General features: G+C 47.4%; 2 protein-coding genes across 8 annotated transcripts in view; one reads left to right on the top strand and one right to left on the bottom strand.

The window, feature by feature from the left end:
• Positions 1-16,499, top strand: part of LOC147442031 (uncharacterized) — a 196,605-nt gene that overhangs the window by 81,708 nt on the left and 98,398 nt on the right. The window lies entirely within an intron of this gene.
• On the bottom strand, positions 3,152-4,136 carry LOC147442033 (uncharacterized). Its single transcript, XM_086529567.1, has 2 exons — positions 3,984-4,136; positions 3,152-3,941 (listed from the first exon to the last, which is right to left on the bottom strand). Exons 1-2 carry the CDS (start codon positions 4,118-4,120, stop codon positions 3,446-3,448), a joined length of 633 nt encoding a protein of 210 aa, XP_086385693.1. The 5' UTR covers positions 4,121-4,136; the 3' UTR covers positions 3,152-3,445.

The raw sequence follows: 16,499 nt of genomic DNA, 5'->3' as shown, positions 1-16,499 counted from the left end.
ATGTACATAGATTACAACCCCTTTTCTCGCCTGCTCGCGCGCGCGCCCACACACACACACAGAAATGAAATGATATATTAACGTCTTCAAAAGGCCAAAATGACCTATGAGACCATCAGATAAAAAGTGGTGAATCTAATACAATGTCTGAAGTACAAGTACAAAAAGTACTGAATGTAAAAATGAAAACTGAAAATGAAGTGTGAAATGTGAAAATGTAGAATAGGCCCTCAATGACACTCCGGGTATCGTGCTAGAATGCCTCTGGTACTCTGCTAGAGTCTCCGTCGATGGAGTGTGCTTCTGTGTCTTGGTCTTGGTCGTCTCGATCTCCCTCAGTCACCCTGTCAATGAGGGTGCCTCAGGTATGAATGTGGGTACAACTCTGTGCTGGTGGTTGGTCTCCTGGCTCCCTCGATCCAAAGAAGTCTGTGATCTGTCTCTGTGACTGTCGTACTCCATGTCTCCTCAGCAGACTATCTCTATGTCGATGTAGCTCAAGTAGATATAAGCCAAGGCATCTCTGATCCTGATACCTCATGACTCTATCTAGGGGTCCAAAACCCTCCCTGAATAAGCAATGGAAGCGCCCTCGTATCTCATAATACACAGTGCAGTGGCATATGTAGTGTAGCTCTGTCTCTGGCTCTCTATTGCATAGTTGGCATATCCTAGACTCCGGTGGTATCCCTTTGAATCTACCCGTCTCAATCTCTAGCTGGTGTGAGGATAAGCGAATCTGACCAATAGCACATCGCAGACCATGAGACAAATGAGTGTCCATGTAGCTCGGACGAATCACAAACCCATCTCCCGAAAGTTGGAGAAGAATCTCTTGGTAGAAAGCCATCTTCGTGCCCAACTCTTGCATCGACTCTACCCATGTCCTCCTGGTGTCCAACTATATAAGATCCGGACGAATGAGGTCATCTGCGCATACCAACATGATGCGTCTCCTTGCATCGCTAATTGTCTAGAGGACTCAAGAGTCAATCTAGTATATCTGCCTCTATGTGTATCCCATAGACTGTGCTTAAAGGACACTGATCTGGTAAGAGCTTCAATCTCTATAGGAGGGGCGGCTGCCTCCGCTCGAATAATCGCATGTGGTACGGAGGCCTTGGCTCTAATCATCCGGGATATCATAAATACCAAGGGTCTCTCCATGCTCCTCCAACTGTCATAATTCACAGATGGTCCCCAAACCTGGACCCCATAAAGCATAGCTGAACCAACCAAAGTATCAAAAAGCCATAGCTTTGTTCGTGGTTCTTGAAACTGAACCTGCGAACACATCCTCTCTAGCCCTCCCAATGCCGCATAGGCTCTGGACAGTGTAGTCTCTGCTGCTCTCCTCAGAGTAAACCTCGGTCCCGTGAATACCACCCCCAGATATGTATATTCATCTGTGTACTCCACAGTGTCCTGACCATATACGAGTGTAGGTGCCGATCTCTTGACCCACTGTGGTGTGGTGTTAAACACCATAACCTTGGTTTTACCAAGGTTCACAGACAATCCACTATCCTCTGCAAAGCTGTGCAATGCATCCAACTGTCTCTGCATGCCCTCTGGTGACTCTGATATCAACACAATATCATCAGCATATAATAATAAAGGGATCCATGTCCCTGCTAGCTGAGCGCCTCTGTCGCCCTCTCCATCAATGTAGTCAGAGACCTCATCTCAATACATACCAAAATGTGTAGGGGACAAAGGACACCCCTTTTTGACTCCAATAGTGGAATGAACAATGTCAAAAATCCCCTCAAGAGTGCGTATGAAACCGGCCCGTAGGGCGGTAGGCGTTGGCTTTCACCCGAAATTCTTTACTTTAAACACACACACAGAGCACTTTGCAAAGAGAACCTGCGACGGGAGTTAACACTTGAATACACACACGGCTCGGAAGCTAGAATGCTCCGAGCAGACGCCGACAACCTGTAGGCCCCAAAATTGGCGCCCCTTTCGGTATTTCTTTATTCTTTAGGAGGGTAAATTACAAGGTAAGGTCCTGGGAATCCTTCACGTGTATCCACCTAGATACCATTTGATTTGGCCAAATTTCGGCAGCATAACAGCCCCAAAACTTGCGCGAAACCAATTCCCCTGCTGGAACTCGCTTGCACTGTCGTATACCCTCTGATTCCTGTCCAAAAACAGTAAATTCAGCACGCTGTATTTACTGGTTTTTGCCCTGTTTTCAGCCCCAAACAGTCCCCTAACTGTCCTTTGCCAGTGGGGCACGATTCCGGGGCACGATTCCCAATGATCCTGGCGTCCGTATGGCTGAAAAACAGTCAAATTACAGCGCATACACAACGCTGATTTTGCACCTGTACGGTGAGGTTATGACCCTCACCAGTGCCTGCTTTGGAGCAGCAGTTAGCTACCCCTATTCCTGCTCAAGGAGGCTCTTGCCTCAGCACAAAAGCATGAACCCACACAACTATACATCAGTCAAATGAGTAGCCCTCTTGTGGGGCATCACATAACTGCATGTAGGGGAGAAAGAGAGCAGTATGTAGCGTGCGGGGCATCACTCCCGTCACCATACTGTGCATAGAGGGCAAGGTAAGCATTCCATAGCTTCTGTACCTGTTGCAATCCGCCTGTGGCTGAAAATGGCGCCCCCTTTGTTGATATGCAGCTCGTTTTTGCCTCCCAGAGTGGCAGAATCGCTCACAAGCTGACACGTCGCCCAGTTTCCGAGTTTGGGCTTTCCCTGCTAAAAATATCTCAACTGGTGCGTCAGTTGACTTCGCGGCAGAGTTGTAAAGTGTTCCCCTAGTCATACCGAAGGTAATGACGCGAACACATTTCGTGGCCCAAAATAGCAGTTCCCTAAATTTTAGGAGATGCTTCCGTTGGGCTCCCACTGGTCTTCTGACCATCTATCCTCATTGGGACCGCATCCAAAAATGCAATGTGGCCCAACTGTCGGATACTTTTTGTTGGTAGTCCCACCTTGACTTTATGCCTTAATTGAGTTCACTTCCTAGTATCCACCAACTTGCTAAGTGCGACGGGGGGATCTATATGATCTTGCTCTGAGCCTAGATATCCTCTTACCATACGAATTCCAGTGCCGACCACTTCCTTTCTGCGGGTGAATCTACCGTTCACATTGGCCATACAATGTCCGACCGTCTGCTACTTCAAAAAGAGGGTCTCAAAATAAATAAAATAAACCCCATTGGAAAGAAACCAACAACCAAGGTTAGCAGTTGCCACATCTCTGTGACATGGTTAATAACTGCCACGTCCTCGTGACATACCCCCCTCGTGAAATCGCAAACGTCCTCGATTGCATACCATAAATACACGCCACTGATGATCTTGTGCTATCAACACTCTTTTATCATCGCATGTATCCGCAAGAAAGGTCGTAACATACATAGATACAAATGACTTAATGAGGCCTTCATACTTTTGCCATTTCTATCTATGGCACTGAATTCATATGTACATTCGATGTACTAGCTCTATCATTACCCCTCCTTTGCACACGTTGGGTTGGGGCATAAGTAGGCTGTAACCCAAAGGCTTCAAGGTAAAGCTGCAATACATTTGGTGACTCTGACAATTCATGCTCTTCCATCCACTTTGCATCCATAGGCGGATAGTTCTTGAACTTCACCAAATAGCGTCTTGCAACTTGTCCTTTAACTTTTCTGTCCTTATGTGCCAAAACTTGCTCAGGTACCAGGATCTCATCAAGTTCCTCAACTTCTGGCTGATCCTCAACTGGCATATCTTCTGGCACATCACCCACGAAGGGTCTTAGAAGACTCACGTGAAACGCATTATGAATCTTCCACGCATCAGGCAATTTCAGCCTGTAAGCCACATCGCTGATCTTGTCAAGCACTTGAAAAGGCCCATAGTAACGCATGCTGAGCTTAGGAAACAGCCGTTCCTTGCCCTTCATCTTCTTTAACCTTGCCTTTTCGAGCCGTTCCTTGCCCTTCATCTTCTTTAACCTTGCCTTTTCGAACCTTAAGAGAACCCAATCACCAGGTGATAGTAGCAATTCACGACGGTGACGATCAGCAGCCTTTTTCTGTTTTGCCCGAGTCTTCTCCAAGGCAACTTTAATCTTCTTATACATCTCATCCATGTTCTCAACATATCGATCTGCCTCAAAGATCTTGTCCTTTGTGTGCAAAATGGGAGGAACCTTTTTGCCGCCTTCAACAATTTCAAAAGGTGCTTTGCCAGTAGACGAATGCACCGTATTATTGTACGCATACTCAAGCATAGGCAAATACTGTTCCCACTTGCCCTTATTATCTGACACATAGCATTTCAGCAGATCTAAGACAGTAGAATTGGCCTCTTCTGACTGTCCATCAGTTTGTGGATGAAACGAAGACGAGAACTTGAGCGTAGTACCCATGTTCTCAAACAATCCTCTCCAGAACAAACTGGTCATGCGAGGATCACGATCACTGATAATCGATTGTGGCATACCATGGTACTTAAAACACATTGTACATGAACAAGCGTGCCATCTGATCAGATTTTATCTTCTTCCTGACAGGATAAAATGGGCCTGCTTGCTGAACCTGCAGATAATGGTCCATATACCATCATTCCTGTTGGCGTTCTTGGAAGATTAAAGATAAAGTCCATAGCAATGCTTTCCCATGGTTATCCGGAATCGGCAGTGGTTGTAAAATCCCTGGTGCTTTTGCCTGTCAAACTTGACCTTTTGGCAAACTATGCATGCTCGCACAAAGGCATCCACATTCTCCTCAAGGTAGGCCATAGAAGAACGTCTCTACGCTTTAATGTTGCATCAATGCCACGATGCCCTGCATACGGTGGACATGACTCTCTTCCATGACCTTATGTCGCGTGGCCTAGTGACACAAAGTCTGCCATGCATCATCATAAAACCATTCTGAGGAGGTAGTGCTCGTGATGTTGCCCCTTTGTAACTGTTCAAAGATCCTTGCAAATCTTCATCAGCAATATATGTTCCTTCATGTCATCAGCAATATATGTTCCTTCATGTCATCTAACTCATGATGATAAGGAATTGACACAGCTGAAATTTGTGGCTTTCTTGATAACGCATCAGCCACAACATTCTTCTTGCCTTCCACATGCATAATCTGGAAGTGGAACATGGAAAGAATGTTTGCCCATCGCATATGCTTTTCGGATAACTTTGACTGTGTCAAGAAGTATGCAAGTCTGATGATCTGTTTGGACAACAAAATCAGCACCTAAGAGGTAGTGCTTCCAGCTAGAAGCGCATGAATCACGGCCAAGAGCTCTTTCTCATAGACTTGCATAGTCCTCTCTGCCCTTGCAAAATTCAGCTTTCATAGGCTACTACCCGTTCCATCTTGCATTAGCATGCTCGATGCTACTGCCCAAGTGTCACACTGGACACAAATGACTTCCTGAGATCTGGCAGAACAATAACTGGATCTGAAGTCAACTTTTCCTTTTAAGAGACTAAAAGTGAAATCCTCTTTTGGGTCCATCTGAAAGTGACCTCTTTCTTTTGCAATGCGTGAAGAGGCGATGCTATCTCTGCAAAATTCTGAATAAACCTTTATAGTAGGAACACAATCCCAAGAAGCTTCTGACATCGTGCACAGTCTTCAAGTCTGGCCCTGTCTGATAGCTTCGACCTTTGCGGGATCCATTCTAACACCATCCTTTGAGACTATGTGGCCAGAAAGTGGATCTCTTCAAGGAAGAATTCACTTTTCTTAGGATTGACAAGTAACCTGTGACTGCGCAGCTCTTCGAACACAATGGTCAAGTGACGCCTATGCTCCTCTTCATTCTTCGAATACACAATCATGTCATCGAAGAATGTTCCAACAAAACTGTTGATGCGAGCGGAAAATCGGGTCCATCATTCTGTTGAACGTGGCAGGAGCATTGTTAGCCCAAACCGGCATCACTAGAAACTCATAAAGACCAAATGTCGTTCTAACGCAGTCTTGTGCACATCCTCTGGCTTATACGAATCTGATGGTACCCATCTTCAGGTCTATCCTGCTGGAAAATTGCAGCACCCTCTAAACGATGGAGAATATCATCAATGCGAGAGGAATAGGAAACCTATTCTTGGATGGTATTCTTATTCAACGCCACGGTAATCAATACACATGCGCCATGAGCCATCCTTCTTCTGCACTAGGAGCACTGGGAGCAAAAGGTGTGAAAGAATAGGCTGAATCAGCCCTTCTCTAATAAACTCTCAACCTGGCCCATAATCTCTTTCTGCTGCGCTGCACTAACCCTGTAGGGAGGTCTATTTGGTGGGCTACACTGGCACCCAAATCTATCCGATGGTCCTCAGGTCTCTCTGGCGGCAATTGCGACGGTAATGAATCAGAAAAACAGTCACTAAACTTTTGCAAAAAATGCTGACCTTTCTTTATCTAACACAGATAAATTGATTGATCACTATCTGAGACATCACGTGCAAAAATCAAGTACACAGAAAGATGATTCTTTATTACAGAAATGATAGCAGAAGCAGATACAATAGGGATGACTCTCTCCTTTAAGCTTTACATCCAAGATGTGAGAGTTTTGCCCCTATGTGTACAGTGATCTTTTTGTTGTAGGCATCCAAGACTCCATGCACTCGGAACATCCACGGGATCCCCAACAAGGCGTCCAACCTTCCAGCGGCATGATGTAAAACTCTTCAGTGTCCACATACGACTGAATATGCAGACGCAGTTTTCCAATGATGGGAGTAACACACTCGGAGTGGCCAGGACATGCCAACCCTGCCTATGCTGTGTACCCCATCTCTTCAGCTCTGATTGGCCAGCTTCATAAGCTACTCTGGTGAGGATAAAGTTGGCTTTGGCACCTGGATCAAAGAAGATGAGTGCCGTCTGACCTAACTTTACCCCATGCCCTCTATAACTCACTGGCATCTGTGCTGGGCCTGTCACCCACCATGTCTGGCACTAAACCTGTCGTGGGTTTAGGCTTCTTGCCTTTCTGGTCTTCTTTATCCTCTGAGTCAGCTGGTTTCCTTTGTGGACAATTGATAGAATTATGACCAGGTTGCTCGCATATAAAGCATTTGTTCTCAGCCATTAGGACCTTCTTTTCCTCGAGCGACTTGCGCACAAAAGGCTTCCTTTTCTGTTTCTTTGCCTGCGCTCCAGAAGTTCCCAGCTGAATCCTTGTCTTTGGTGGCCTGTTCAGACCCTGTGACGCATCAGGAGCCGTTTTCACAAAGGGCTTCTTCGCTGAATTTTCTTCTGCTACCCTCCTTTATCACTGCTCGGAAATCCACTGTCCTCTCCTTTCAACAGGGCAAGACCAGTGTTCGCAACTTCCATAAGCTGAGTAAGGGTAGCCACTCTGTTCTTTGTACAGTAATCACGAAGCCCTTTAGGCAGCCCACAACAATACTTCTCTATCTGCTCTGTCAGTGGCACAAATCTGTAGGAGGTCACTGAGAGTAACGCTTTACAAAACCTCCTATTGTACTCCAGCAAGCTCTTGCACGAAGCTGAAGTAAGCTGGTGCCAATCTGTCAGGACATCGGCTTCAAATTCATTTGATAGCCAAGCATATGCAAACATTTGCTTGAAGTAAACCAAGTGGCGGGTGCCTGTCCTTGCATTAACAATGTCGTCCACCATGTCAGCGCATTGTCCTTTAAGAAAGTGGCAGCTTTCCTAACCTTCGAGGCCTCTGTAAAATTCCCTCCCGCATAAGCTGTATCAAACTGTTGGAGGAAAGTGAGTGCCTTTGTTTGTCCTCGAAACCACTGAAGGTACTGAACTTTACCGCTGCCACCTTCTTTGTAAGCCTTCGGCTTCTCTAGTGCCCCCAAATTGTCATACGGAATGGTCTGCAACATGGGCACTGTACTAGGCATGATTGGCACGTGTTGGCCATTCACATTTTGCGTCAGAGGTGCGATATCTGGCTGCTGTCCAGAAAAACCAGCCATGCCAAAATGACTGTGGACCCCAAAACTGGCCCTGGTTGCCCGTGGAAACCTTGCTGCATGCCGATAGTACCATACATGGGGTTTGGCATGATGCCTTGCATACCCCCGAACACTGTTCCTGGCGTGTACGGCTGACTTCCAGACGCATAACCAGCCATACTTTGGAACACTGATCCCCCGAAATACCCAGGATGTACCGTGGGTGGTGGAAAACTGAGTGCATAGCCTGGTATCCAGCTCCCTTCCATTCAAGACAGCATGCTGGCTCTGAAAGGTGGCGGGCTGAAGTGGCATAACCTGTGGAATAGGCGTTCTAGCCACCTGTTCAAGCACGGGAGGAACCTGCTTTGGAGCCCTCGACTCCGCAACATGCGAGTGTTCCCTTTCCTCCTGCGCCTCATGAAGTACCTGGGCTTGAGCTTCAACAAGCTCTGTACGCTGTGTCGGTTGCCTATTTTGCTGTTGCACTGGTGGCGCTTGTAAGAATTCATAACTCGGATTCTGCAACCAGCTGCGAAAAGACATTCACCGCGGCAACTAACTGAGTCTTAAACGCATCATCCTCAAGTTGCCCTGTCATAAAGCCCTGTACTACTGGAGGGACATTCACGTTGACAGTAGGTACAGACTGACGTGGTGAGCTCTCGCCAATCTCAAAAACCATAGGAATCTCCTGCCTGTCCTTTGGAGAGGAACCCTCTTCCATAATTCCCTTCCCTTGTCGGCATAGTGTAATCCCCGCGTTCTTGCACTGTGTGTCTTTACCCTGAACAATCCAGGCTCACTCTTTGAGGAAAAAGTGATTGATGTCCCGGCAACGGAACCATGAAACCGCCCGTAGGGCGGTAGGCGTTGGCTTTCACCCGAAATTCTTTACTTCTTTAAACACAACACAGAGCACTTTGCAAAGAGAACCTGCGACGGGAGTTAACACTTGAATACACACACGGCTCGGAAGCTAGAATGCTCCGAGCAGACGCCGACAACCTGTAGGCCCCAAAATTGGCGCCCTTTCGTATTTCTTTATTCTTTAGGAGGGTAAATTACAAGGCAAGGTCCTGGAATCTTCACGTGTATCCACCTAGGATACCATTTGATTTGGCCAAATTTCGGCAGCATAACAGCCCCAAACTTGCTCGAAACCAATTTCCCTGCTGGAACTCGCTTGCACTGTCGTATACCCTCTGATTCCTGTCCAAAAACAGTAAATTCAGCACGCTGTATTTATGGTTTTTGCCCTGTTTTCAGCCCCAAACAGTCCCCTAACTGTCCTTTGCCAGTGGGGCACGATTCCCAATGATCCTGGCGTCCGTATGGCTGAAAAAACAGTCAAATTACAGCGCATACACAGCGCTGATTTTGCACCTGTACGGTGAGGTTATGACCCTCACCAGTGCCTGCTTTGGAGCAGCAGTTAGCTACCCCTGTTCCTGCTCAAGGAGGCTCTTGCCTCAGCACAAAGCATGAACCCACACAACTGTACATCAGTCAAATGAGTAGCCTCTTGTGGGGCATCACATAATGCACGTAGGGGGAGAAAGAGAGCAATATGTAGCGTGCGGGGCATCACTCCGTCACCATACTGTGCATAGAGGGCAAGGTAAGCATTCCCATAGCTTCTGTACCTATTGCAATCCGCCTGTGGCTGAAAATGGCGCCCCCTTTGTTGATATGCAGCTCGTTTTTTGCCTCCCAGAGTGGCAGAATCGCTCACAAGCTGACACGTCGCCAGTTTCCGAGTTTGGGTTTCCCTGCTAAAATATCTCAAACTGGTGCGTCAGTTGACTTCGCGGCAGAGTTGTAAAGTGTTCCTAGTCATACCGAAGGTAATGACGCGAACACATTTCGTGGCCCAAAATAGCAGTTCCCTAAATTTTAGGAGTTGCTTCCGTTGGCTCCCACTGGTCTTCTGACCATCTATCCTTTTGGGGACCGCATCCAAAAATGCAATGTGGCCAACTGTCGGATACTTTTTGTTGGTAGTCCCACTTGACTTTTATGCCTTAATTGAGTTCACTTCCTAGTATCCACCAACTTGCTAAGTGCGACGGGGGGACCTATATGATCTTGCTCTGAGCCTAGAATCCTCTTACCATACGAATTCAGTGCCGACCACTTCCTGTCTGCGGGTGAATCTACCGTTCACATTGGCCATACAATGTCTGACCGTTTGCTACTTCAAAAAGAGGGTCTCAAAATAAATAAAATAAACCCCATTGGAAAGAAACCAACAACCAAGGTTAGCAGTTGCCACATCTCTGTGACATGGTTAATAACTGCCACGTCCTCGTGACAGCGTACCTGGCCAGTCACTGAGCCGTATAAAGCCATGATTCCCCATATGATCTCTGTGGGTACTCTCAACTTCGGTAGCTTGCGCATCAATCTGGCCCTCGGCACTGTGTCAAATGCTTTGCGGAAGTCCACAAAGCAACAGTACATCCCTCTCCCATGTGCCCGACCCTCATCAATAATGGCTTTGAGTGTAAGAATATGGTCCAAAGTGGAGAAACCCCTCCTGAATCCAGCCTGTCCTGTTGCTCGTATGCCCTCATTTTCTGCCCATTTACTCAGTTGCTGTTCAAAAATGGATGCACACAACCATGCCAATGTGTGCCCTATCATAATAGTACGGTAGTTCCCTGGCACCGTGGGGTTCCCTGCCTTGAAGAGAGGTACAATAGTAGATAATCTCCAAGACTCGGGTAGTCTCTCACACATGACACGGTTAAACAACCGCGCAAGAATCTCTGACAGTAAATCTCTAGCATTATCAAGTGCTCTGCCACCAAACCATCATGATCATATGCTCTCCTAGTCCTCATCCTGTTAATGGCGTTCTTCACCATCTCAGTGGTAAAGAAGGTACAAGTGGCTGGACATGGCTCTAGAGGGTCTGGTAATGGTTGTTGCCCAGGTACTGTATATAATGATGTTTCATACTGACCCCAAATCTTGGGAGAAGTAATCACTGAAGGAGGTGAGTGCTCATGGAAGAGACGCCAGGCCTCACCTAAATCTCGACTCAAAAAGAGCTGATACAAATCACGTTCCATATGGGCTAAAAGGGCCCTGCTTCTTCCGTTGCAGTAAACGCCGAAGGTCAATTCGAGACTGTCTATATGTAATGACTCCCAAGTATAAGCTCGCTCTGAATCTGAACTCTCATCTTTCTGCACTCCTCATCATACCAACTATTCTGAGGCATGTTCCCAGAACGTCTTCTCTGATCTGGTTGAGTGTGTGGGGATGCCTCTGCTGCTGCCCCATGCAAGATCTCCGTCAATAGAGTGGTGATCTCCTCCATGGTATAAACAGGCTCGGTTGCCCTCCGCTTGTAAATCTCCTCCACATAAACTGAGTCCGTCTCTGGTGTAAAAGTATACCGTGTGTGTGCAATCCTCGGTGGTGTCTGAGAGGCACTATACTGGAAAGAGATTGAAAATGTCAGGAGAGCTTGGTCCACTGCTACCTCAACAGGTGTAGGTCCCACTCTGGGATCCTGAATACTAGAGATGAAGCTCGGTGAAGTCATGACATAGTCCATTGTACTGGCCCCATGTCTGTGTGGAAAGCATGTGAATCCCCTAGACGAAGGAAAAATCTCTAGACCATTTAAGTATGGCCAAACCATGCGTAGTCGTCATCTCCATGAGATATCTCCCATACTCTGTGTGCTCTGTATCCTGTGAGTGTTTGTCAAGCCCCATCTCCGATATATCCATCTCTCTAAGCATCTCCTCCGAGGTAGCATAAAATATCGTTTGGGAGTTGGCTGTCCTGGCATTAAAGTCTCCCAAGAGAATGATATCTCCATCTCTAGAGAACTCCCATATGTCATCATCAAGTATAGAGAGAGGGGATTGCCCTCTAGGTGAGGTATAGACTGATGTGCTAGGGGGAAAGTAACATATAGCAGTGTATAAGAATCTGCCTGTCTCAACTCTGAGTCTCACCCACATGTATCTCGCTTGGTCATCTCTCCGGACAATCTGTAATAGCGGCTGCAACCCCTCTGTGAATAAGACTGCTACCCCTCCTGAACCTAGACTCCCATGCGGGGATCTAGTGTGTGGCCGACAAGCTGTCTCCCATGAATAACCAGTCACACTTGGCATCAACTGTCCAGATTTCTAATATGTCTCTGAGTAAAAGACAATGTCTCTATCTCTGAAGCTATCCTCAAAGGCACCCACATCTAGCGTATATGATCCATTACAATTCCATGCCGCCATTCGGAGTGTGGTCCCATATGTTTCGCACCGTCATGTTGTGCGTCTTTCCAAAACCACTACTTTCCCTCCTCTTTAAAAGGCAATTTTTCCCTTCTCCCTTGCTGCCTTGATCTCTGGCATCAACTCTTTGTAGCAGGGCTACAGTGTCACATCACAGGATAGACAGTTGGTTACAGTTGGTCTGGTTCACACTGGACGGACCCTGTGGGCTGGGGAGTGACACGTGGCAGGGTACCGACGGTGGTCTAGTAGACATCGTGGCCAGGTCACCATCACCACTCAGTTTGAAGATAGACTTAGCTGACTGGACATTTATGAGCCGTTGGTGGCTCTTTATGATTGTACATGTGAGTAGTAGTTGTTGGGTTAGGATCATCTTCTTCTTCACCTCTGGTCCAGCATCGTCGGGGGGAGCAATGAGTCTATACACAGATCACTACAATAAGGATTGCCCTAAACTTCGTGCATCCACGGCTTCGAACTCAATTCAAAGCCAGAATGAGTTTGCCTTTCCCAATCTCAATTTGATAGCAGTGAGCACCGTTTCTCAGCCGCCCCCTTCTACCCACGTGGTTACCCCTCAAAATAAGCCGCTGCAGTTGGCAGAGGAGCCATCTGGCGTCCTCACCCAGGCCCAGAGAGCCGCTCTCGGTCTTAGCATTCCATCAAGTTCAACTCCCCCACACATTCTCACACCAGTGGATACCTTGCCTGCAGCTGTTAACAAGCCATCCCCCAGTGCCATGAAGGAATCCAAATCCTTGCTCTCCGATATTGATGAAGCTTTTTTGAAAGCAGTTTCCGATCTATAGAAGATCAAGGTACCAGAGGAACAACAACAGGTAGAAAAAGAGAAGCTTATAACAGAGTTAGTCTTGAAGAACACCTTCTAACAAGTGTCCCTCTATGACATGCTGCGACTAGATGCAAAGTTTAGAAGTAACACCCTTGCTCTTATTCAATCACTTTATCCTGGAACAGGTCCTAGTGGCGGGCACCTCCCAGTGCGACCATCAGAGTCCTATATGATATTCAATCCTGCTGCTCCACTCACTGATTATAGAAGCCCTCGCCTGACAGTGTCCGTTTTGGGTAGGCCATTCTCAGGAGTGATAGTGGATGGTGGATCTGGCATCAACCTGATGCCTGAGTTCACTATGTTAGCTCTAGGTCTACAGCCTACTCGCCCTGCTCCCTTCACAGTTACATTGGCCGACCATCGGACAGTCTACCCAGTGGGCATAGTGGACAATGTGCCTCTGCAGGTACAAGACTTTACTTTTAACTTGATTTTGTTGTGGTTCGTCTTCCCCAGGTTGAGGGCGGATTTCCTTTGCTCATTGGAAGACCATGGCTGCGACACAGTAAAGCACTTCATGATTGGGGAAACGACGCAATGTGGATACATACTTCTGGTTCCTCGATGCAACCCATTCTCTTAGAAGGTGGTATGGATCCCGTGGTGCAGCAAGTTTCTTTGTCAATGGAAACCAAACCTGAACAAGAACAACCTACTACACCTGAAGGGTCAGATGAAGATCTGCTCGAGTGGTTGGAGGCTACCAAATCTATGCCTTGTTATGGAGTCTCTATTCACTCTTGGCCTGAAGATACACCCTCTTCAAATGTTTCCACAGTCGCTAAACCTAATGTGCCAACTCAAGAGTTGAAGGTCACAGAAGATACTCCTGATGCGCTCTCGGTGAAAGCCCTCTTGATGAAAGCCGTTGAATTTGAAAAGCCTATGAAAAAGTATATAAGCGGGAAGAAATCTCCCCTACAGGAGTTCACCACCCCTCAAACATCAACCCCTGTAGTGTCTGCTTCTCCGACCAGAACAAAGCTCTCCTCTGCGTCTAGCAAACTCCCTTCACAGAGCTCGTCCTGCAAGGTGAATTCCAAGATCATGATATCTGTCTTGGTCATGATAGTTGGGAGCTTCTTATTTGCCTAGTCCCCCTCACCCCCTTGCCCCCTACCCTCGCCCTACCCTCACCCCCTCGCCCTCGCCCTAGTCTAGTCCTCCCCCTCCCCTCGCCCTACCTCCCCCTCGCCCCCTCACTACCCCTCGCCCTAGTTCTAGTCCTCGCCCCCCTACCCCCTTTTCCCCTCGCCTCGCCCTAGCCCTTCCCCTCTCCCCTCCCCTCCCCTACCCTCCCTCACCCCCCTCGCCCCTACCCTCCCCCTCTCGCCTACCCTCCCTTGCCCACCCTCACTTCTTCTTGCCCACCCTCGCCCCTACCCACCCCCTTCCCCCCTTGCACCTATCTAGCCCTCCCCACCCCTCTCAGGCTCAGCAAGTTTTTCCCCAACACCCCGCATGATCAGCTAGCTCTATGCTTTCACTTGGTTGCCATCCTGTTGCTGTGAAGGCCTTTCCGTTCTGCCATCATGGTGGAGCTTAACCCTATTTGCGGTGTTACTCGGGCTTATGGTCACCCATCTTTTCGAGAAGAATATTGTTGCAAAAAGTGTGGCAAGGTTCATCTGCAACTGCAAGCATGGACCAGGCTATGCAATCATACATACTGGGTTCCTGCCTAGCTAGAAGCTTAAGGCGATTGCAAGGAGTGCAATGTTTTTAACTCCACTTTTGAGGTATGTAAGGTCATGGGCCTAACATCTGCTTCAAGAAAGATGTATGGATGCAGTACCTAGTGGTTTTCCTTCATAGTTTTTTCAGTATTCCTCTCACCGAGACGGTGAGCGGTCTTGTGGCGGGCAACCTGTAGTAGCAGGGCTACAGTGTCACTTCATAGGACAGACAGTTGGACAGTTGGTTACAGTTGGTCTGGTTCACACTGGACGGACCCTGTGGGCTGGGGAGTGATACATGGCAGGGTACCGACGGTGGTCTAGTGGACATCGTGGCCAGGTCACCATCACCACTCAGTTTGAAGATAGACTTAGCTGACTGGACATTTATGAGCCGTTGGTGGCTCTTTATGATTGTACATGTGAGTAGTAGTTGTTGGGTTAGGATCATCTTATTCTTCACCTCTGGTCCAACATCGTTGGGGGGAGCAGTGAGTCTATACACAGAGCACTGATTCACCATCCCGGCACATCTGAGCCTCGACACCCCCATTGTACCTGTGATGCCTGTGGGCTGGAGCTGAGTGTGCCGCCACGCCAGAGTCTGTATCAGTCTTTGAGATAGTCGAGTCATATGTTCTGGTCTGCTGCTGTGTCTTTGTGAGCTCTGTTGACGTCTATTGTTTCCTTTCTGTTCAGTCTGTTTGAGTGAGATTGTCACGCACATTGCATTGAGGACCACCCACTGTAGAGAGCACGATACATTATCCGCGCTACACTCTTGCATATGTGCTATTTGTGCTAAAGTAAGGTCATCCCCCATAAATATCCCAGTTTTCTTAAGTGCAGGTCTCTTCTTTAGGAATTCCTTCCTTGTTTCCAAAGTCGGGAAACGCAAAATAAGTGCTCTCTCTTTGATGTTTCCCTTCTCATCCACTCCCTTCTTTCCTACTCTCCAAGCACTTGTGTGCATAGGTTCCGGGATGCCCATGCGCTACAAGAGTTCCTTCACCTCTTCTTGTACATTTTCGGTGTCTTTGATACCAGTAATACGCACATGGAGGGCTCTATTCCTCCTCTTCTGTTCCTCCTCAATGGTCGTATTGATGATGGTAGAAGTCTGTGCGGCTTCTGGCATGCGGGCCTTCCCTTTCTTTGCACCTTCAATCCATTTTTCTACTTCGTCAACCTTCTCCTGTGTTTTAAAAAGGCGCTCCGTCCATGAGGAAGCCTCTTTCGAGTTTTGTTCTTCCCCTTCGCGCAGAGTTTTCACCTGCTCCTTAATTTCTTTGAGCTCCTTTAACATCGAGGACTGATTTCCCCCCTCCATTTTGGGCATAATTTTGCACGCTGCAAGTTCCCCTTTAAGCTCTTCAATTAGCGCATCCTTTTCCTTCATGCACTTTTCCACATTGGTTTTCCAAGATTCAAAGCTTGCAATTGCCTCATCCAACTTTTTCTGCATAATACATTCCATTACATTCACTTCTGCCCGCATTAGAGCTTGTATCTCCCCTTTCACAGATAGATACATCTCATCATGCTTACCAAGCATCGCTTTATTCAATTCTTTCCTCATATTTGCATACATAGAATTCTTATAACTCTCTGCGTTTGCGTACATCTCTTTCCTGATGTCATCTCTCATAAAGCTGAGCTCCGATTTAATCATCACTGGAACCCTCTCCATCATTAAATCATCTTGGACTCTGAAGGTTTTCCCTGCCCGTAGAGAGCTTGGCGAGAGTATACTATCTCTTATCCTCCGCTTGAAT

Source organism: Adiantum capillus-veneris, chromosome 14, assembly GCF_014529385.1.
Source record: "Adiantum capillus-veneris isolate H3 chromosome 14, ASM1452938v2, whole genome shotgun sequence".
NCBI lineage: Eukaryota > Viridiplantae > Streptophyta > Polypodiopsida > Polypodiales > Pteridaceae > Adiantum > Adiantum capillus-veneris.
The sequence above is the reverse complement of the archived record's forward strand: the minus strand, read 5'-3'. Positions and strand labels throughout refer to the sequence as shown.